General features: G+C 47.7%; 1 protein-coding gene across 1 annotated transcript in view; it reads left to right on the forward strand.

The window, feature by feature from the left end:
- The window catches only part of prr12 (proline rich 12), a 33,556-nt gene extending 12,015 nt beyond the window's left edge, over window positions 1-21,541 (forward strand). Inside the window, exons 4-18 of the mRNA XM_022753710.1 lie at window positions 72-4,591; window positions 5,200-5,404; window positions 6,637-6,713; window positions 8,024-8,686; window positions 8,792-8,873; window positions 9,305-9,915; window positions 9,993-10,109; window positions 11,530-11,663; window positions 11,749-11,944; window positions 12,698-12,899; window positions 13,002-13,142; window positions 18,336-18,433; window positions 18,603-18,734; window positions 19,339-19,434; window positions 21,407-21,541. Coding sequence (XP_022609431.1) covers window positions 72-4,591; window positions 5,200-5,404; window positions 6,637-6,713; window positions 8,024-8,686; window positions 8,792-8,873; window positions 9,305-9,915; window positions 9,993-10,109; window positions 11,530-11,663; window positions 11,749-11,944; window positions 12,698-12,899; window positions 13,002-13,142; window positions 18,336-18,433; window positions 18,603-18,734; window positions 19,339-19,434; window positions 21,407-21,541 — 7,409 coding nt within the window. The remainder of the gene's footprint in view (window positions 1-71; window positions 4,592-5,199; window positions 5,405-6,636; window positions 6,714-8,023; window positions 8,687-8,791; window positions 8,874-9,304; window positions 9,916-9,992; window positions 10,110-11,529; window positions 11,664-11,748; window positions 11,945-12,697; window positions 12,900-13,001; window positions 13,143-18,335; window positions 18,434-18,602; window positions 18,735-19,338; window positions 19,435-21,406) is intronic.
- Window positions 21,542-23,044: the final 1,503 nt, after the last annotated feature.

Consider the following 23,044-nt stretch of genomic DNA (forward strand, 5'->3'; position numbering starts at 1 on the left):
ACAGAAAAGCTGGTGAGTTGATTGGTGACTTGCGTTGACCAACACTGTCCATGTGATATTGTGTCCTGTAGCGATGCACACACCGGCCCCCCCGGAGCTCTTTATTTCAGGGGCACTTCCGGGGTCCAGCTCCTTTCCCTCCTCCTCAGCCCTGTCTGCGTACCAGCATCCTGGCTCCTTCTCTGGCCGATCGTTCACTCCCTCACTGTCCCTGCAGGACACGCCTACGTTTAGCCCAACGTCCAATGGTTTGCTCTCCCCCCATGATCCCCTGCTGCACATCAAAACCCCCTCCCAATCCAGTTTGGGCTTTGATCGCTTACTGTCTTCCCAGAGTGCCACCTACCGGGGCTCCCAGGAGCCCCCTGCCCCTCCTCAGACCCAAGCCCCTTCCACCTCTTCCAGTTGCCACCTGCCCCCTCCCCAGTTCAACCTGCTATCCTCCCAGCTCCACAACCAGTCCTCCCAGCTCTATAACGCGTCCATGTTCTCCCCCTCCTCCCTGCCGCCTGCGCCCCCCCCCCAGCCCCCACCTCCTCCAGAGAGGGCGGTGTCCCGGCAGGACAGTGTGATCAAGCATTACCAACGTTCGTCCCCAGCCCAGTCGACAACACTCCCCCTGCAACAGTATGTCAGCTGTGGTGGGTCATCGGGCTACCAGCAGATAGCCAGCCACCACCGGCATGCTGGGATGTCCTGTAGTCCCCTGGGGGAGCAGAGTCCGTCCTCTGACCCCAAGCCCTCACCACGGATGGAGTCCCAGACATATCGACCTATCATCCAGACTCCTTACACACCCTCATCCTCCAGCTCCTCAGCCTCCTCCTCATCTGGCACTAAAGGAGCCAAGAGTTCTAGCTCCAGTAGTGGCTACTCCTCTTCAGGTTCAGCCTCCTCCTCCTCCCGTGCCCCACACACTCCACCATCAGCCTCCTCCACTTCCTCTTCATCCTCTTCTAGCTCCAAGACAAGCACTGGCCCCTTGTCTGCTCCCTCTCGTCAGCAGCCCCCACCTCAGTCGGTGCCAGCACCACCCCCTCTACCAGTGGTGTCATCCACCCTCGTTCAGCAGCCAGCCCCCAAACAATGCCTCTCCACGTATGGCTCTCCGTCTGTGGCCAACTCAAGCACAGGCCTACCGGACCAGACCCCTCCCCATCCACATGCCCAGTCCTACTCTCCCAACCAGCCTCCCTCTGCACACATGGCCCAGTCTTATGGAGGCTTCAGCTCACCTCACGCCCAGGACCTGAGCTCTGGAGCGGGGGGACCTGGAGCGAAGGCCTTCACTGGCATAGGTACAGGAGGACGCTCGTTCTCTGCGGAGATAGTCTTTGGGGACTCGAGCTTTGGCTCAGCTTCTCTCAGAGGAGCAGGCAGTCCGTCCTTAGGGTATGGGAATGCTGGGGGATCATCAGGAAGTGGACCTGTATCAGGAGCGGCTGGACTTGGTAGCGGAGTTGGATCTGCAGGATCGGGGAGCGGGGCTGCTAGTGTTGGTAACGGAGGCAGCAGCTCGTACCACCTGCCCGAGTCCAGTCCCTCGCCCTCCATCAGTTCTACTATCAGTCGCCCCGGGTTACACTCTCCTGCTGCTGCTCGCCCTGCGCAGTCCCCTGGAGGCTCCGGGGCCACCAAATACTTGTCCTCCATCCTCTCTCCTGCTTTTATGTCCTCACCACAAGGTTTCCCTGATACACGGCAAGCGCAGAGCCAGTCCTACAACTCTTCACCACCCAAACCAAAAACGGAGACCAACATGCTGGGAGTGGAGCGATCCCAAGATGAGGAAGAGGATGATGATGATTTCCTCATCCATCACTTACTTCATGCCCAGAGCTCGACTCCCCATCCTTCCCAGCATCACTCACCGACTCAGCAGCTCCCCCAGCCACTCCCACAGGCGCAGGATGGAGAACGCAAGGAGGTCGCCTATGACCTGAACAAGATCTCAGAAGAGCGCTACCACGTTCAGAGCGTCATTCGTACCAACAACACCTCCAGCACTTCAGGTCTTGTTGACGCAGCAAGTCGCTTAAACAGTCAGCTGGAAATATCACAGAAGAAACAGCAGCAGACCAAGTCAGAGCTGAACCTCCCCAAGTCCACCGCTGGGGGGGTCTCTGACTCTCTGTCCCACTCCCATCAGCAACAGCACGACTCCATGGGCTCCGTGGTCCACTATGGAAGAGGGGACCCCTACGCCCAGCACCCACACCCCCAGCATTCCCATCACACCTCACATGTGTCCTCACACCCTCAGCACTCTCAAATCCCCCAGCACACTCAACACACACAGCACTCTCAACACTCTCAGCATGGTCATCCTCATTCCCACCCTCACACTCATCCTCACATGGAGCTGAAGAAGACTTCAGATGCAAATGACAATGCGTACCTGTGTAACACACCAGATGTGCAGCAGACCCGACAAAGCCAGGTCCCCCTCTCTCTGATGGATTCACCACCGGACCCTCCCCATCAAGCTCACATGCTGCAGTCTGTCCTTTCCCATACAACCCGCACCAAGATGGAGCAAGCCCCTCAGCAACAGCAACAGCAACAGCAACAGCAGCATCCTCTGAGCCAGCAGGCCATGATGGGGTCAGCCGGAGGACCGGGGCCTACTGGGGTAGAGGCCCACGCACAGAACCACTCGTCACAGTTGCAACTCCAGCTCCAGACCCAGACCCACTACAGCATCGGAGCCCAGCCAAGAGATCAAAGCCGAGCCAGTCAGAACTCGGTGTCCTCACTAGACATGCTAGACCAGTCTCTGTCCCGGACCAACAGCAGAGACAGTGGAGGAGCTCTGGAGAGAACTGGGGTTGGGGTGACTGTTCCAGGGGGGGAGGGAGGTGGTGGGGACAGACAAAGACAGCAGCACAGACTTACGCCCCACCACCTCCCCCAACAAACAGATCTCCATGACTTCCTCTCGGAACCAGACTTGGGCTTGTCCACCCCCTCGCACCTGCATCACATCAACCAACCTCAGGCCCATCCCCACCCTCACGGCCACCACCAACAGCAAGCACACGCACACCATCAGCTGTCACACTCTCAGTTAGCTCACCCGCACTCCCACCGGATGGCGGCAAATATGGGGACCCCGCAACAACAGCAACATCCCCAACCCAGAGAGCCTGAGAGCCAGCTGTCCCACTCCCAGTTAGACCAGCTCAAACAGCACCAGTTTGACACAGTGAGCCCAGTGGGTAAAGTGGGACAGACTCAAGCTCAGCAGCAGCGGTTTGCGCCCCTGACATCCATCTGCTTTCCAGACTCTCTCTTGCACGATGAAGACCGCTCCTTCTTCCCTGAGATGGAGGACATGTTTTGTCCAGCTGACTACAAGTCCAGCTGTGCTGCGGATTCTGGAGCAGGACCGGCTGCTCAGGAAAGCCTGAACCAGGGTCACGTGCAGGGCCAAGAGGGGATGGAGGCCTTAAAAACAGGAGGTGCTGGAGAGGGCTATGATATGGTTGGTCACCATAGTGACCAAGGCTACGGACAGTACTGCCACAACCTTCCAGGAACAGGAAATGGCAATCTGCACCTAGACCTGGACTCTATGAAGACCCACGAGCTTCCCTCCACGGTGAATACTGACCAGCTCGGCCTCATCCATTCCCAGACTCCCACTATGGGATTGAGTTCAGCAGTTCAAGGGGATGGCACAGTCAACAAGATGATGGGAGCTGTGGGAGTGGGTGGTGGTTCAGGCGCTCCTGGTCTGACCTCACCTATCTTCTGTTCGTCTCGACCCAAGAAGCTGCTGAAGACCAGCTCCTTTCACCTGCTCAAACAGCGGCGTGAGCCACAGCCTCAGACAAAGAAGATCTATGCGCAGGAGTACGAGTTTGAGGATGATGAGGATAAAGCTGATGTTCCAGCTGATATTCGCCTCAACAGTCGACGCCTTCCTGACCTGCTTCCTGACTTGGTGTCCAGTTGTAGGAAGGCTGGTGGGGCATCAGGAGTAAGTGGGCTCAGTCCACTTATGGGTGACATGGAGTTCTGCCACCCCACCAGCTACTCTGCCCTTGGACACCCTCCACAGCTCCTTCCCCATGATGGCCCCAAGAAAAGGGGCAGGAAACCAACCAAACCAAAACGTGAGGGCCCTCCTCGCCCGCGAGGTCGACCACGCATACGTCCTCTTCCAGAGCCTCCGTACTGCAGGGGGCTGATGGGATCAGTGGCTGGAGAAAGTAGGAGGGGTCGTGGTCGCGGTCGAGGGCGAGGCAGGAAGGAGGAAGGGCTTGTGGAAATGCATCGAGATATGAACAAAGCACAAAGCCTCCCATATCAGCAGCAGCAGCAGCAGCAGCAGCAGCAACAGTTCAGCCAACAGCAGCATCTCCAACAGCATCCACACCAACATCACCGACAGCAGGCGGACCTCCAACAAGCACCACAACAACAGCAGCAACAGCAGCATCACCTGCATCATCATCATCAGCAGCAGCAGCAGCAGCAGCAGCATGTTTCCTGTACTCTTCACCAACCGCATCATCAACAGCATCATCACCAACAGCAACAGCAACCATCCCAGCAGCCGCAGCAAGATCCCATCAGACCTATCACGGTAATACATTTTATTAATCCTAGTCTCTCCACATGTTCCCCGCTTAGAGAAGGGCCGGAGTAAAACCTCCCACCTGAACTGTGTGCGAAGAGTCGAGGTTATGTGATGAGGAATTAACTCTCTGCTTGTCACACTTGTGTTTTGGTAAAGACTTTTATTTCTTTGAAGGTTATTGTTTAGATATAAAGTTATAAAAACATTTTGTTACTTAAACAGTCATAGTTAAAAGCTAATGAATTAGTGTTAAGAAATAGTCAGACTGCAGCTCTCTGCTTCATGATTATCTAAAGTGAGACTAATGTGGTATCAGTTTCAGGCAAATGGGTTTCTGTGATGGAAAATAAGTGGAGGATGCTGATATACAACCAGGGAGTTGCAAAAATCTAAAAAAAAAATGAGGGTGGAGAATGTTACATGTTCATCAAAACAGATGTGCAGCAAATACTCACAACACAACCAAACTTGTATTATCTCTGCGAACAGGTCCCTGAGGAGTTTTACTGCGGTCACCATCAGGGACTTGTGTTCTAGATCAGTCGAGCCACAGTGTCTCACGCAACACAAATGTTTCATGCTTCGTGCTGAGAGTCTGCTCGTCTGTCCCTCAGATCAAACTGCCTGTTCCCACCATGCCTCCATCTGAATCCTTGCTGAGGACGGACTCTCTGTCCAGCACCGACCCAGTTCTGTCTGACGGATCTGTGGGGTCGGCGCCATCCCTGGGCCTGAGTCCTGGACCCAGCACCACCATGGATATCAGCAGAACTGAGCTGAACCAGACGCAGAACAAGATGATGAGGCATCAGCAGAAAGATGGAGAGGTAAAAGAGCACACGACAAGTATTTAATCAGAGATGATTCAACACTGTGTCAGACCGGTGCTGTTTGAACTGGTCTAACTGGGAGTGTTCACTGAATCATATTAGGATGGTGAGTGAAGGGACTGGCACTGAGCGATGTGTGACCAAAGCTGAGAGCTCTCTCATCTCATGCAACAGCTTGAGGGGGCGTGGCTTTTTCACAGGGGGAGGGAAGAATGACAAATATCTCTCTAAAATTAAGTATTGTTTGAGCAGGAATCTAATTATCTAAACAGTGGGTTTAGAGTTTTGAAACCTGATATCAACCTAAAGAAGTAAAGTAATCCTCAGTATCAACAAGGAATAGGCCAGTTATTGATTTATTTCATGTTCTCCAGCACATACGTGTGAGAGACAGGACCATGGACCGTGAGGTCGCTTGTTGAGCTGCGTCTCTGTGTGTTGGAGGAGCTGTAGATGAAGGGCTGACAGACTCAACTTTGTGTTTCATGTTGGAGTAAAAAAGAGCTGGTTGCCTCAGCAACAGCGAGACACACTGTGTCTGCAGTCAATATTGTGACTGTAAGACATGCTACGTTTCCACATCCAGTCAGACTGACACAGTTCAGTGGCTGAGCGTTTGAGCAGATATCCTCTCATTGTCCAGGCTCAGGATCCCAGCTCATTAACAAGGGGCTGAGGTTAAAGTGCTGACACAGCTTTAACGATGTTGGATGGTGTTCTCATCTGGAGGACCCAGCCCTTCAACAAAGCCCAGTCCTGCAGTGTGGAACAATGCAACAGGGAGACCAGCCTCGACATGGTGCCGCCAAAGCAAACAAGGAGCTTTTAAGGTGCAGACACTGAAACGGTCTTTACTGGACAAGTCAGTCACAAGACCTCATTCTAACTGAAGCTGTGTTCAGACCCAGGCTGAAGGCAGAATGCATCAGGGTCTCATCAGTGTCTGCTGATGTCTGTGGAATGGGTTTATGTTAACATGTGGGAGGCGATGTAGAGACTACAGTCTGTACTCTGCTCTGTCTGATACATCCAGGAACACACAAGTATCAGGGTCAAACTCAGAGACAGTATTTTCTGCTTCTTCCTCTTTAATATAACCTTGAATGATAAATGTGTTTATTAGTGTGTGCAGCCTTCACCATGAAACCATCTTTAAAAGAGTCACACAGCGTTACTGTTCATGTACAGCAGAGTTTTTGAGCTGACCTGTCTCGTGTGAACAGATGACGTGGAAGAAAGACGTGGACGATCCTCTGAACTCTGAGGCCTGGGCTGCTCTTCACAAACTCTCCAGCTCAGTAAGTTTCTCACAGCCCTGCAAAACACAGGCTTCATATATAATTCATACCATCACACCTACACAGCACCATGCCTCTTCCACACCTCAGGTGCCTGTTGGAGCTGAGGCCAGTAACCTGTGTGGACAGTTAGTCCAGGTCCTGGTCTGTGTTCAGACCTGGTCTGATCTGCTGGTTCAGTCTCTGTGTTTTAATGCTCATTCCTGTTTCTGTGGAGAGAAGGAGGTTATAGTTGACTGACAGCCAGCTCTTTCTGACTGACAAAAGAGAGAGGAGAGCGATGGCTGTTACCAGGGCAGCTGTTGCCACGGTTACTACATTTTTCAAGTGCAGGAGCCTTGCTGCCACCTGGTGTCTGTTCAGTTGTATTACCTGCAGCAGCCTGGATTTATTATTTCAGAGCAGAGACACGTAAAAATCATTTGCCCCTTTGTTCAAACTCCAGATAAAAATGTTGCGAACATTCCACAATAAATTGAATTTGCCTTCAGTCACTTTGCATGTACCTTCTTTCTCTGATGCACCAACAACAGAGTTTCTTTCTTCTGTTGCCATTATCTGTTTGTTTCCATTCATTCTGATTATTTACATATAGTTTCACATCGACATGTATCAGATTGTAGATTTTCAACATTTCTAAATCCCAGCTTCTACACTGAAAGGACGTGCTTCTTTATTTCACTATGTGACAGTGAACTGGAGATCTTGAGGTGTAGAACAGCTGGTTTGATTTTCTGATTTTTATAAACTAAATAATTAGTCAGTTAATTGAGAAATTAATCAAGCAATTAATTGCTGATGTGAATAATTGTTAGCTGCACCCTGTCATATCTGAGTCATTGTTTTATTCAAGTGTAGTAATATATGATTCTCATTCTGTCTGTCAGGATTCAGGAACCATATTGTATATGAACCTGAAACCGTAGTCACTGTCCCGATTGAACTGTTTCCACAAATCAGTATTTCATATGAACAATGTGAGACATGAAATTGGTAAATGAGTCAGTCATAGAAGACCCTCAGGTCTCTCAGCTCATTGTGGTGGGTCTGCCGTCTAACACTCACCCCCTGGTTCAGCCTAACTGATCTAAGACCATTCATCCGTTCATTGGCTGTGTCTGAAATAACTCACTACTTTATGTTTATCTTTCCATTATGTTGTTTACCTGGATGTGTAAATGTTTGCTAACATGGTGAGCTATGCTAACAGCTTCAGGTAAAGGACAGATGAGTCTTGTAGAGTGAACAGTTGACAAAGTACAGTGGACAGGAAGTGACATCATCAGTGATGAGATTCTTTTCTCTTGCAGGCTGATGAGAAGGCGTTCGACTTCAAACCTGGCTTCATGGCCTCTTTCCTGGACTTCCTGAAGACAGGTAAAAAACAGTCGGGCCTGGACCAGGGACCTGACGGAGATGAGCAGGAACCCCTGAACCCCTGCTCGTCTCTGAAGGGAGGGATCACGCCCTTATCCCCGCCTCCTCCTCCCCTACCACAAACTCCTCCTCTGCAGGCTCCCGGATCCTTCAGTGAGGGAGGGCAGGGTGAGGGGGAGGACCTGGCTCTCAGCAGCTGCCCCAGTCCCTGCAAGCCTCTGGATGATGAGCTGAAAAGGAACCTGGAGACGCTGCCCTCCTTCTCCTCTGATGAGGAGGACTCGGTGAGTAAGAACCAGGATCTGCAGAAGAGCATCTCATCTGCCATCTCTGCCCTCTATGACACCCCTCACTCTCTGGCTGCTGCAATGGCTTCTGCTATGGTCAAAGCCCCGCCCACTCTGTCCCCACCTACCCCACAGGAGCCGCCGCTCAGCCCCCCTCTCCCCGCCATGCCTCCACTCATCCCCAGCATGGAGAACGGAAAAGAGGAGGCGCTCACGTACACTCAGCATCGCACACAGGATGAGGAGCAAAACCTGGTCTCCCCAGAGTCCAACAGAGAGAAAGCAGAGGAGAGGGAGCCTGAACGAGGAGCAGAGGAGGAAGAGGAGGAAGAGGAGGAGGAAGAGGGGGAGGAGGTAGGAGGAGAGGAGGCTGCAGACAATAAAGAAATGATGAGAGATCCAGAGAATCTGCAGCCGGGGGCCCTGGAGGAGCAGGAGGAGGAGGAAGATGAAAGGATGTCTGACATGCAGATTTTGGAGGTTCCTAAGGTTGAAGGTAATTTGTCTGTTTTCTTCTCTATCTTTAAATGTTCTGTAAACGATCATCACAGCCATTAAATGTCAGACCAAAACAAACGCTTTGTGAGCCACAACCTCTGGCCCCTGTTTGGCCACAACCCCCCCGACCTCCCCTCATGTTCTCCGTCAACAGGGTGTTGCGGAGAAGAGTGAAATCAGACACTAAACACACAACAAGAAGCTCAACTGAATTAATTTCCCTGTGAACATGAGAGCCAACAGGAAACAATCTAACCACAACCATTAGCCATATTGCTGTGATATGCTCCACAGCAATGCTGACAGTTAGCCAGCTTCATGCAGAGACACCAGACCAGGAAATGAAATGAGATCTGAGAGTCATGTGACCTTAAACACCTGCAGCAGTTAGAAGGTAACCCCCCGCACCCACCCCCCTTTGTGTTTCAGATTCTCCGTCAGGACCTGTGCTCGCTCCTGCACTTCCATCTCCATCACCATCCATCTCCCCCTCACCGCCCACCTACTCATCACCATCACCCCTCCCTCCCCTGTGCCTCTCTGTACCCTCCCCTCTGCCAGTCCAGCAGGGTGAGGAGGGGGTGAGTCCAGCCTACCCTCCCTCTGAGCAGCAGCAGCAACAGCCCTCCTACCAACCACCTCCAGCGGCAGGCACCTCCCCTCCCCCCTCCACCTCCCCCCCGGCCATCCCATCCTCACCACTCTCCAACCTTCCCCTGGCCCAGTCCATCCCCCCTCCATCCACCACTCCTCCCCCATCATCATCTGATCAGGACCAGGAACCTGAAGCTGGGCAGCCTTCCCCCTCTTCACCCTCCTCTTCCTCGCCCTCTTCATCATCCTCTCCGCCACCATCACCTCCAACCCCGGAGGAGGCCCCAGCATCGCAGCGCCTCACCTCCCTCCACCTGGCGAAGAAGCAGGCTGACGCCGCCATCGCTGGGGAGAGTGAGGAGGAGGACAGCGAGAGCGGGGGCGAGGGGATCTTCCGCGAACGAGATGAGTTTGTGGTTCGAACCGAGGACATCGGGACCCTCAAGGTGAGACTACGGCTCCCAGGAAGTGTGTGTGGTGAATGACTTGGCATTAATGATATAAACTGTGTTTGTGTCACCAGATGGCCTTGCAGACAGGCCGGGAGCCCCCGCCCATCTGGAGGGTGCAGAAAGCCTTGCTCCAGAAATTCAGCCCAGAGATCAAAGATGGCCAAAGGCAGTTCTGTGCAACCAGTAATGTGAGTTTTCCAGAAGACATGGGTTTAACTCAGGGCTGTCTGTGTGTCCAAAGCAAATCAGTGATGTCACATCTTTACCTTTCTCCTTCCTGTCTGTTTTAGGATTCTTCTTCTGAACTGACAGTAAACATATCAAATGTGCAGTACAGAGGAAAAATATCTAAAAAATCACTGCTACCAAAAATATTTACAATTAACTGACAATGACACGGTCCAGTGACAATATAGAATCCTGTATTTACCAGCCTCTACTCTCTGCTCCAGTCGCTAACATCCCCGTCTCTCTCTCTCTCTCTCTCTCTCTCTCTCTAAACGTAAAACCTACATACTGATCTATTCCTACTCCTGTAACAATATTCTGGATCAAACTTCTCAAACTTACTGCAGATCTTGCACAGGGATGATAAATCAGAGTAATTTGCTTGTTTACTTGCTCCTGCTGCCTTGTAACACTCAGGAAGAAAAGACTGTTGAAGTAATTTTTCTAATGTGCAAGTTTAGTTTTCACACACGTCTGCATATGCATATAATGCTGCAATATCATAACTGATATCAGAACAGTGGAAGCTTGACAAGCACACTTTGACTACAGATAATCACCAGTCAAAGATCCAGGATTATCCTCAATCTCCAAAAAATGCTAGTGTTCGCTTTACATGCTCCAGCCTTTGTCAATGGGACACCATCACACCCACGAAAATCACAGAAACTATAGATACAACAGTTGGAAGTGAAGCATGCTTCAGAGACAATACCCTGCTGCCACCACAGAGGGCAGTAAATTACATGATGAATACAAACAGGCATCAGATCACCTATTGGATAGAACCAAAGACTGTAAATAAAGATGGACGTAGCCTCAGTGACGTCACCCACAGATTACTGCCATCCTGGCAGTGTCTCACTCCGCCCCTAACTCCCAGCTAACCCAAAAATGGACAAAGAGGTGGGGCATGAGACTGGCAAGCACACACTCACCCACCTCTCACTCAAGGAGGCCACACCCACAATTCAGAAGAACTTTAAGCCTTAATAAAATGTAAACAGGTGAGTTATAAAAAGAGTTGTCATGAAGGAGGAAATGGGGGATTGACTCACTGTTGGAGCCAGACTCTAGTGGTCATTGGACGAACTACAGTTTTTGGTACTTCAATGCTGGCTCGTTTTTCAGCCTTGGAGGTTACTACTTGGACAAAAAGCTGTTCTGAGATCAGATGTAATAATACTTTAGTATTGCTGATGTTTATTTGTAACTTTAAGTAACTTATGAAGATGAGGAGGTATCCCTGACTTAATGAAGATGTAGATTAAGGAGTCCAATGGCCTAATGGTTGAGGTGCACAGTATACACACAACCATGTGTCCCTGGTTTCCTATAGAACATCATTGTAATTCTTATTCTTCATGTCTCCTTCCCCAGTATCTGGGTTACTTCGGTGATGCCAAAATGCGCTACCAGCGTCTGTACGTGAAGTTCCTGGAGAACGTCAACAAGAAAGATTATGTCAGAGTGTGTTCTCGAAAGCCGTGGCACAGAGCCGGACTGACTCTGAGGTAAGGCCAAGGTCAAGTTCTCTAGCCGTCACTCACAGGAGGATTGATTTCAGATAACTAACCAGCTTCACTGTGTGTCTGACAGGAGGCAGTCACTGCCCAAACAGCTGCCCACCATTCACAGTCAAACCCCCCCTCGAGTGGACAGAGACGACAAGGAGAGACAGAGAGAAAGAGAGCTGAAGGAGCAGAGAGAAAGGGAGCACAGGGAGAAGGAGGAGAGAGAGCAGAAAGAGAAGGAGAGACTGGAGAGGGAGCAGAGAGAGAGGGACCGCAAAGAAAGAGAGAAGGTGGAGAGGGAAAAGGAGGACAGAGAGCGAAAGGAGAATGAGCGAAGAGAAAAGGAGAAAGAAATGGAATGGGAAAAGGAGGAGAGTGAAAGGAGGGAGAAGGAGCTGAAAGAGAGGGAAAGGAGAGAGAGAGAGCAGAAAGAGAGGGAGCTAAAAGAGAGGGAAAAGAGGGAGAGAGAGCAAAAAGAGAGGGAGAAGAAAGAGAGAGAGCAAAAAGAGAGGGAGTTGAAAGAAAGGGAGAGAAAGAACAGGGAGCAGAGAGAGAAGGAGAAACAGGAGAGGGAGCGAAAAGAAAGAGAGAAACAGGAAATAGAAAGGAAAGAAAAAGAGAGACAAGAAAGCGAGAGACAAGAAAGAGAAAGGAAAGAGAGGGAGAAACAGGAGAGGGAGCGAAAAGAAAGGGAGAGACAGGAGATAGAAAGAAAAGAAAAGGAGAAACAGGAAAGAGAAAGGAAAGAAAGGGAGAGACAGGAGAGAGAATGGAAAGAAAGAGAGAAACAGGAGAGGGAGCGGAAAGAGAGGGAACAAAAACAAAGGGAGAAACAGGAGAGAGAGCAAAGAGAAAAAGAGAAAAAGGAGAGGGAGCAAAGTGAGAGGGAGAAACAAGAGAGGGAAAGAAGAGATAAAGAGAGAGAAAAGAGAGAGAGGGAGCGGAGAGAGAAGCAGAGAGAAAGAGAGCAGAAGGAGAGTGAAAAAGAGAGGGAGCAGAAAGAAAACGAGGGAAGAGAGAGGGAGAAAGAGAAAAGAGAGAGAGAAGAGCGAGAGAGGAGAGGTGACACAGTGGAGTTTGCAAGGTTGAAGGAGGAGAAGAGGATGGAGCATCAGTCCAGAGCCAAGACGTCAAAGGACAAGGCAGAGCCTCCTCCCAAGAAGAGGAAGAAGTGGCTAAAGGAGGTGCCGTCCTCCTCCTCTGAGTCTGACTCCTCTCCACCCAGTGATGAAGAAGGTCAGTGGCTGTGTGTGTGTGTGTGTGTGTGTGTGTGTGTGTGTGTGTGTGTCTGGTACACATGTATTTATAAACCATCAGCGAGTGTCTGCAGCCCCTCAGTGCAGCCTCTCTGTGTTTCAGGGCCTGTTCGAGGTGGAGTCAACAGCCGAGCCATGAGGGAGATGTTCAGGAGCTATGTGGAGATGCTGGTCAGCACAGCACTCGACCCTGATATGATCCAGGCCCTGGAGGACACTGATGGTGAGCACTCGGCTGGAGGAACACAGTGGGAGCGTAGACATGTTGAGAGTAGATTGAACGGCCTTTTCTTTCATGTACCAGTACTAAACCAAAACTTTTCAAAGGTGTGCTGCAGAGTTTCAGAGGGTTGGATGTATTCTTATTATCTTACAGCCACCCTGGTTTTTTCCATCAGTTGTCATAGACTCTTAAATTTGCTACAGTTAATGAGTCACAGTGAAGATAATGTCTGGAGATTGACTGATTTGAAAAACTGAGGTCATGATAAAGTAACCCTGTTCAGTGTGATGGTTGCTGTGAGGAACTGAAGCTTAAGCTACTTTACTATAGTCTCAGTTTGGCGCACGATAATCGTCCTATTATATGGTCACCACCTCCTTTGGTCCAATTATCTGCTGGCATGGCTTCTCATATCACTGCTATGTAGACGACACCCAACTATACCTGTCTTTCCCACCAGACGGCCCCACGGATCTCAGACTGTCTCTTTGACATTTCCAAACGGATGAAGGAACACCACCTTCAACTAAACCTCTCTAAGACTGAACTACTGCTCATCCCGGCCAATCAGTCTCTTCATCAAGATGTCAATATCAAAATCTTTTCATCCCTTACAGGAACCAGGGTTGCAAGAAACCTGGGTGCCATGTTTGATCACCAGCTCTCCCTCTCTCACCATGTTGCATCTGTCCCCTGCCTGTGCCACTTTGCTCTATACCACATCAGAAACATGTGTTGGTCGCCGTAATATTCATATTTTCACTATCATCATCTCTCCGGCCACTGCGGGACACTCACTCTATGCTTTTGAGACCATCTGTTGAGAACATCTGGGAAGATGAATAAAAAGTGATGTTAAAATCATGTAAACGTCGGCTTTAATACACTCGTTAATACACTCCTAAAGACTTGGTACTCTCCTTTGAATCCTCTCTCCCGCTCTGATCCTCTCCTCCACCGGCATCTTCCACTTGTGGCTGAGAACCAGGCCTACTGTCAGTCCTGACACATTAACCCTATCTCGTCAGTAACATTAATTCATTTTTTTTCCCATATTAGAAGAACTGATGATGTCTGTACTCTGCACTGTTTCACCTGTCCTCGCCATTCTCCTCCTCGCGAACTCTGTTTTTAAAATAATCTGTGATTTGAGACATTTCTGCAAAAAAAACCCATACACGTTGGGATGTAACGTTAATTTAGGGAAACTTTTCAAGAAGCTGGGTGTGCTTGGGTGTAAAAGAGATAATATTCACTTGTTTGAAGAGCCGCAAAATCAGGTTGCCGTCTCCTTCAGCAGGCAGAAAATCCATTGTGTTCATATTCTTCTTCTTTGGCAATTTCGGATGGCTCTGCCTGATGCACGGGTTGCTATACAGCGCCAATACATTGCTGTAGTGGAGTACAGCCACAACTGCAGTTACAAACGTCAAATCCACCGAGTACCAAGAAAACAAGTTCTAGAATTTTGTCGGGAGGCGGAGGTGGCACAAAATGTGACGGAGGCAGCCGCCTCGCAATTATCTATGCAGGAAAAACCCTGTATGCTACTTCTCAGCCTCTGTGTTCCTCTAATGAATGACGTCTAGCATCACCATCCCTGACAGTCTCAGTCCAGACTCTTCTGGTCTGTGGTTCCCTGATGGTGGAACAAGCTACCAGAGTCTATCAGAGCAGAGTATCCCTCTCTATCTTCAACAATCTGTTGAAGACTCCTCTCTTCAGAGAGCACCTTCTCTCCTAACACCTCTAACACCCTGACATGTCTAACTAGCTCTTACTGTGAACTTTACCTGATCTCCTTCTTTTATTAAATAGATGTAGTACTTAGTGCTTACACCAAGGTCTCCTACTGCACTGAAGCTTTACTGGAGAACCAGTGACTACTGGGAAAGGGCAGTTGCCATCCAGGGAAGACTGTAGGACATCTGGGAAAGACCAGAGGACAGCAGGAGAGACTGCACTAGGAGTGGGTGGTTAGTCACACTACCCCAGGGTTCTCCAACCCTTTTTACTCTGATGAGCTACTTTGACAAAATTAAAGGATCTGAAAGCTCCTCAAGTCTTATATTACTGGCAGAGCAGGAGCACTACTTCATCAACACAGTGTCCCAGGGCCAGCACGGTGCATGGACACGTCGGGAGGCCACCACAAACAGAAGCATCAGCTGGGCAGACATCTAGCAAGCTCCGTAAGCACAGCTAAGCTTCCTAATAAGGACAACATATGATACCGTTCCATGTCCCTGAAACCTCTCCCAGTGGTTCAGGATTGATGACAAGTGCCTGCTGCGCAGCAACAGCAACAGCAACAGCAACAGCAACAGCAACAGCAACAGCAACAGCAACAGCAACACAGGCCTCCAACACATCCTGTCATCCTCTCAAGTGCTCATTGCCTCATTGCAAGTAGCTAGTCTTCTGTTTTAAGATAATGCAAACAACTCTCAGGCCAGATGTTGTGATGTGGTCCACAGCTGCCAGGTTAGTCCTTAATTATTGAGCTTAGAATTCCTTGGGAAGAGGGGATACAAGCAGCACATGAGTTCAGGTGGCTCAAGTAATAGGAAATGGCAGTGTGAGTGCAAAGAGGCGAGCTGAACAGCATCGATTCACTCAGTAGAAGTTGGATGTAGAGGCTTTGTGGGCAAATCCGAGATCCACTGTGGGGGAAGGGCGGTTGAATGTTGTAGAAAGGAGGGCAAACAATCAAGATACAGGCTGTCAGGATAAAGACAAAGAGCTGATACAGATCATAATGAGAATAGAGTTCTGTTGAAACAGAATGATTGGACAGCAGAGGGGTTTAAATCCTCTGAGAGGGGCCAATTCTTCAAAGTGTGTAGGTGATGGACCTTCTTCTTGTGATTTGTGACATTGCTGAGCAACTAGGAAAGGTGAGGAAAGGAGGAGAAATGGTGGAAAAGTGGAAGTGACGAACTCAGAGAAGAGAAATGTGGTTAGAGGTGTAATTTATGTTGTTTGTGCCAACATGTCAGAGAAGGACATAAAAAGAATAGATAAAAAGAGGGGTGAGGGTGGAGAAGTTACTGATGCCAAGCAATAGCTTGTAGTGGGGGAAATCCAGAGGCCCCATTTTGATAACTTCTGGTGACAATGTTTGTCTTTCCAAAGGAAGAAATATCAGAGACCACCCTGCACTGCTTTAAAGGCCAGGGATATGGACATAGGGCCATGTCCTGCAGGGAGAGTCAAAGATGTGCAAAGTGTGAGGAAGACCATGATATCCTGGAACCAGGAAGTGTCTGTGAAACTGTGGGAAACCATAGGGCATCTTTTCAACAGCGTTGTCCCAAGCAAAACAAGTTCATGAGGTCAGAGATGAGGATAAAACCTCTTCTCTGCAGAAGCCTCAAAAAAGTGGTCAGGGTGGATCAAAACAGTTCAAGATCAAGAACACCTATGGACGGGTCCTTGGCGTCTCATTTCCCCTCTTCTTCCCTGGTTGATCAGGAGGCGGTCGTGATTGACATGAAAATTTATGAGTGATTCTCTGAATAAAGCTCGTTCAGGACGCCTGGTTAAAGTTAGTTAAAGCTAGTGTTGTTTTTGTCATCACAGGTGTGTCTGCAAAGAGACACACATACAAACATCAAACAGATCAGACAGGCCTGTGATGGGAGTGTTACATTCATCAAAACAGGAATAGCTTTGAAACCATGATAACTGAAGTGTGGAGTTCTCTGGGGAGAATTAATTTCCACAAAATCCACACAAGCTTTTAATACTGTCTGAGCTCGAGGAAATAATGAGTAAGATAAGACCTCCTGTTGTTATTTGGGGAGGTGCTTTGAAGGCTCGTAACCCGTCAGGGAGTAATCAGGTAACAGATACTGATCATGATGTAAGCGTGGAAATTCTATAGATAGATACTCACAGCGGTTGGTTGGATAAATGAGTGAAAATGTCCAGCACAGATATAACACTTGGCTCTGCTGTCTTGGTAAGAGTTGGTGGTAGTGATCACTTCACTGCTGTCAGTCATTTTAGAGGGTCCCTGCTCAGAGAATCTGATGATAGAGATACAAGGTTTGACAGAGGGACAAATTTGAGGAAGACATAGCAGCTCAAGAGGAAGTCAACAGTGCAGTGAAAGGATCTTTGGAGTAGCCTCAATGACAGTCCCTGTTGGGGTACGCTATCATGGCGGAACAAGGATTGTGATAAGGCAGCGAGACAAGTACCCTACTCGCATGAATGGAGTATGAGTGAGTGACCTGGTTAGATGAAGAGGTGCAGGTGACATTTATCACAGTTTAGGTGTTATTAATGTGAGGAACACCTTTCACCACTGTCAGGTTCTGCTTTAAGAATGTGTGCAGCTTCCCCACTTGAAAGAGTTTGATCCATCCACCGGCTTTTAACTGAGCTCCACTCAATGACCAGACAGGTTTCTTTTTTCTTCCTTTTACTTTGGAAGGTTCAGCAGTTTGAATTGATAGTTCACTTACATGGTTCCATTCCATCAGTCCATTGTCATTTATTGTTAGTCATTAGGGGAAAAACCTTTGATTAGAAAAAAAAACAGAAGAGAGAAAAACATGTATATTAAGACTAAATGAATAAACAAGCACTCGTAGACATAAGACATACATCATGAGTGTCGCCTTTCTTCACATGATTTGCCTTCACATGGTTTCCTCCCATTAATTGTAAATAAACTAATACTTTTCATTACCCTCAGATTTTCAGCTCAATATCTACAACAGGCTTTTATTGCATTTGACCCCAAACATTTTAACATAAAGCATTTTAACATGCTGGAAGTTTTATTATTACTTTTTTCACCATGTTTTTGCCATGAGTGACTTCAAGTCATATCATCAGCATTTCTTGTGCCTCAAGCTGACAACGTCAAACATCATCAGACTTGTAACAGCTTATTATCAAAGAACAAAGAACTTGGACAGACACATGGACTAAAATGTTAATTTATCGAGCCGACCCTCGCGGCATGAAGCTAACACTACCCGGCGCAGCCAGTAGTGTTAGATCGTCACCAGATCAAACATACTGACAGTCTCTTACCGACTGCCTCTCCGTGGCTTTCATACGCCACTGTTGTGTGAAAGCCACCTCTGGCACCCTTCAGCCTGCTCGCACCGTTGATTTGTCTGTGGCTGTGACTGATATGAGAGTAAATGAGTTTTCTCCTGTACTTGACCTCCTCAGATGAGTTGTACCTCCCACCCATGAGGAAAATTGACAGCCTGCTGAGTGAGCAGAAGAAGAGGTTGTTGAGGAGAGTCAACATGAGCGCTCAGCACCAGGTAACCTGTTCTTCTTCTTCTCTGTCTGTTAGACCTGACTGCCTGTTGATGATTTACAAGAAATACACTGGTGTCACAGTTTAAAACAAATGCCCCATCTTTGAGTGTAAACTAAACTTGAGTAACCCGTGTCTCATGTTTCTGACTTGACTCTGCTTCCTCTCTCCAGGAGGCTTTACATATATTCCCCAAAATGACGGCCGACCCGCTGGACTCTGGAGCCGTCAAAGTTCATCTTGGTGGGGAGGGCTACAACCGCAAAACTCTCAGCCGGGTCAAGAGGAGTATTCCCAAGCAACAGGTCAGAAAGAACATGGATATAACATCACAGTCCCTGCATGACTTCACAAAATATGTCTTGGTGTGTACAGTTTCACACATGGATAAACAAGACATGCAAGACAAGAACAGAGTGTACCTGTCAGTCAAAGCGCAGGGTGCAGGAAATATAATGCACAAGTTTTTTTTTTTTTTTTTTACTCACTCAACATAAACTCCCGAAGTTAAGAGAAGACCTGGCAGAGGTCAATCCTCAGAGGTCAATCCTCAGAGGTCAGTCCTCAGAGGTCAGTCCTCAGAGGTCAGGTTAGTGTGATGAATGGATGGATTCAGGCTCCTTAATTAAACAAACTCTTGAAAACCTCTTTAACTGGTTGAAGAGCAGTAAAATGTATCTGACACCCTTTGATAATTCAGCTGATATCCATTATGGTTAAAGAACATCACAAAGCGTTTTAGTAGTTATTTATTATTCAAGCTACCCTCTATTATTATTTTATTATTTTGGAATTATTTATTATTCTAGTTTCCTTACAGCAGCTGTGATTGTCAGTGGGGTGGGGGGAACCTCCTGTGACAAAATGTTGTAATAAAGTTCATCAGTCCTTTTCTCTCTCTCTTCTCAGGATCTGAAGATTTCCATTGAGACATGTCGGATCTACAGTCTGTATCATTCCCTGCACCACTACAAGTATCACACCTTCCTGCACTGTAAGAAGGAGGTAAGGATGGCTTCACTAGGCCACCTGTATGTAAACCTGGTACATTCACCATGACTGAGCTGTCAGTGCTGCGCTCATGAGACGTGCTGATCAGGTTGTTTGGCTCACACCAAACCTGAGGCCAGAGTCCTGTACTACGAAGCAGGATCTGAGGATATCGAGGTCACTTCAGGTTAAACTCTGGGTTTTCAGTCCTATGACGGTGGTTCACTTGTTACCGAGGTAATTCACCATGGTGACTGATGCTGAACTCCTAACCTGCTCCGGCGCAGGTTAACTTCAGAGGATCAGATCAAAACCTGTCAACAGCCAAACTACTGACCAATCAGCTACCTGGACAAAATGAGTCATCATTCCAACAAGATCCTGACAGGGACAAAAGAGTTTACAATAAAGTGATCAATAATAAAGATCAGCAGATATTGATATAAATCAGTGGATGGTTTTGCTGTTTGAGTCTTTCCATGTGTTACTCTGGTTTTAAAAGAGAACATTTTTTTTTCTAGTGTTTCTCCTTTATTCTAGTCATGTGATCATGTTACATTTCACCTCGTTGAATTTCACTTCATGACATCACTATAACTGAATTCACCTGCAGGTATCAGTGTTTCTTCTCATATTAATACTTTATTCATGATTCTGACGATGTTACTTATGATTGAAAACTCTTCCTCTTTCACATGAATGCGCCCGACCTGGACAGGTAAACCCAGGCTTAACTGAGCCAGCTGATAACCTGCTTTGTAGTACAGGTTATCAGGACAGTCAATGTTAGGTTCAGTTAAGCCAGATAACTAAAAGTTATCCTGGGTTTGTTGAACATGCTTCGTAGTTCAGGCCTCTGGTGTTAATGTTGTCTAACTGTTTTTATTTTTTAAGTCAGTTTTTTAAAGAGCCCCAAGAAATCCCCTGCTGACCCCAAACACTCTGCTGTCATGAAAGTCCCTCGTTCTGATTGGCTGCTGTATTGCCCCTCCCCCCTGACTCAAAGTTAGTGATGTGACAGGTGAAAACACTGGTCTGTCCAACAAAGGAGATGGTTACTGAACTAGTCTTGACCATTAAACAACCCTAATGTTCTTTGACTGTGCTCAGGAATGTGATGTAATCATTTTGGGGGAGGGGGATGTCTTTGCCCCTCACCCACTGACACAGAGAGACCTTGCATGGTTGCTCTCCTTGTTGGGTGCAGGGTTGTGTTGTTGTTCTGTTGAATTATGCGGTTCGGTTGGAAGGGGACACAGGTCCCTTGAACATTACCAATAAAGATGGAACCATCTTAGAGCAGGTTATGGTCTATAAATACTGAGGAATCTTTGCTGGATAGTGCATGGTCCTTCTCCCACCATGTCACTGTGCTGCAATTGAAGGTCAAGGCAGAACTTAGTTTTCTATATAGAAATCTTTCTTCTTTACATCGGCTGCCAAACACTTGCTTGTTCAAATGACCATACTGCCTCCTGTATTCTCTGGTCAAATGGCCCTCTCTGTAGATTTGTCGTAATATACAGTGGTTTACACTCATCTATAAAACTCCTCTTGGATACTCACCCCCCTATTATTATTATTGCAGCCAACCTTGGTGGCCAAGCACAATACATGGTCTTCTTCATAGATCAGAGTAAAGGCTCCTATATCCAACACATCCCTCAGCCTGTTGTCAGTCCAGTCTGCTGCTGCTGCTGATTGGATAAATCTATCTCTCTCACTGGCTTTAAAAGGCTTTCTTTTCTTTTACTGATACTTTTAAATGTTTTACTTCTGTTTGATTTGATTAATTATTCAATCTTCTTCGTTTCTTTGTCTTCATGTTTTGTGTTTTTCTTTGCCCACCCACCTCCTTCTCCCCTACAAGTGTCTTCTGACCCTTGCCAGACTGTCATTGTCAATAAGAACTTGTTCTTAATGTCTTCCCTGGTAAAACAAAGGTAAAATAAAAAACTAAAACACTGACCTGTTGTTTCCTGCTCAGACCGACAGCATCGAGCAGGCGGCGGAGGACCCCGGCCAGGAGGAGGTGGTGCAGCAGTGCATGGCTAACCAGGGCTGGCTGGAGAGTCTCTTCAACTCCTTCATGGAACTACTGGGCCTCAGTGCCAAGGCCTGAAGGAGGACCACAGCCCCACCCTCCAGACTCACACGTCCACCTGCAGTGTTAAGTAGACGGTGGCGAAGAAAAAGAGTCAGACTACAGAGACCGTGTGGATGCTGGGAGAGGCTCCAGCATGAACAGCCACTGTGGGTTTGTTTAACTTTGAACGTGTTTGTTTTCTTATTGAATCCATGTTAAAGTTCCTCTGATTTCAAGACGGAGGCTCGTGAACTATGTGAATGTGATGGATTTTCCTCAGACCACGAGGTCAGTGTTACAGAAGAGACTTTGTCAAGACCTGCAGAATATTAACACACACAGACACACACAAACACACGTGCATACACACACACACACACACGCACATGCACGCACACACACACATACACACACACACACACACACACACACACACATGCGCTGTCTATAAGTATGTATTGATAACTATGGTTTGTATAATTTATACAAGGACATTTTTAAAATGACTGTCTTCAGATGAGATTGTTTGCCGTTATTATTTTTGAAAAATGCTTTAAAGGGGTGAACATGAAATGACCCAGACGACAGGTGAGACCAGAGCGGAGTGAGACCGAGGTCAGGTTCAGGACTATGTGATAGTCTCTTGGTTCTACCTGCCTCACTGAGACTGAGATGTATTTAAACTAAGCTGTGTTCTGTTTGTTCTTCAAAAGACGAGAGGAGATGTCATGGCTGTAAAGACGAGGAGGGAAAAAATAAATCAACTTCCTGAGAGGAAGTGTGAGGAGAAATGATCCAAAAGCATCAATGTCAGTGTTTAATGTGAGTCATTTTTATCTGTTTGTTGTGGACTGATATTTCCTATGATTTGATGTGTACATATTGTACAGTTACTTCATTCTCTAGTTCCCAGTTGCTCTTCTGTACATGAAATTCCTGTATTTGACATAATGAAATAAAACTGTTCAAATGACAAACGTGATGATGAATAAACGACCTTGTGCTAAAGTCATTTCACTAAAGTGTGAGAATACATGAGGACGTGGACGTGCACTAAAGAGTTTGATCACTTAGCAGCTTGCATCTGAAGGTCCAGGCTTTTTTCTCCACAACCCGTTTAAAATATACATGAATGAAAATAAGTAAATCTGCTAAACAGACAGAATCTACTCTGCTAACAAAACAGGACCTTAACTCAACTAACCGACCTGACAACATGAGACAGGAGGGAGACATATACACTGACTGATCTGTGTTTAAGCAGGCTCCACCCTCGGACACCTCTTTAAAAGCTGACATTGATAAACTTTGGGAGAAGGGATGATGTTGTTCTAACTGGGCTGAGACTGGGGCACTGTGGTCTAGCTAGCTATTTGAAAGTCATAGGTAAGCATACAGGTGGTCTCTGTGTGCAGTGTGGAAATATGGAGACAGCCATCATGTTTTATTCTCATATAACAAACAAGTGGCAACCTCCAAGGCTGAAACATGAATCCAACACAGAAGTGAAGAAATCTTCAGTTCCTATAATGACCACTA

The sequence above is a fragment of the Seriola dumerili genome, unplaced genomic scaffold (genome assembly GCF_002260705.1).
Source record: "Seriola dumerili isolate Sdu_G_001 unplaced genomic scaffold, Sdu_1.0 BDQW01000192.1, whole genome shotgun sequence".
Classification (NCBI taxonomy): domain Eukaryota; kingdom Metazoa; phylum Chordata; class Actinopteri; order Carangiformes; family Carangidae; genus Seriola; species Seriola dumerili.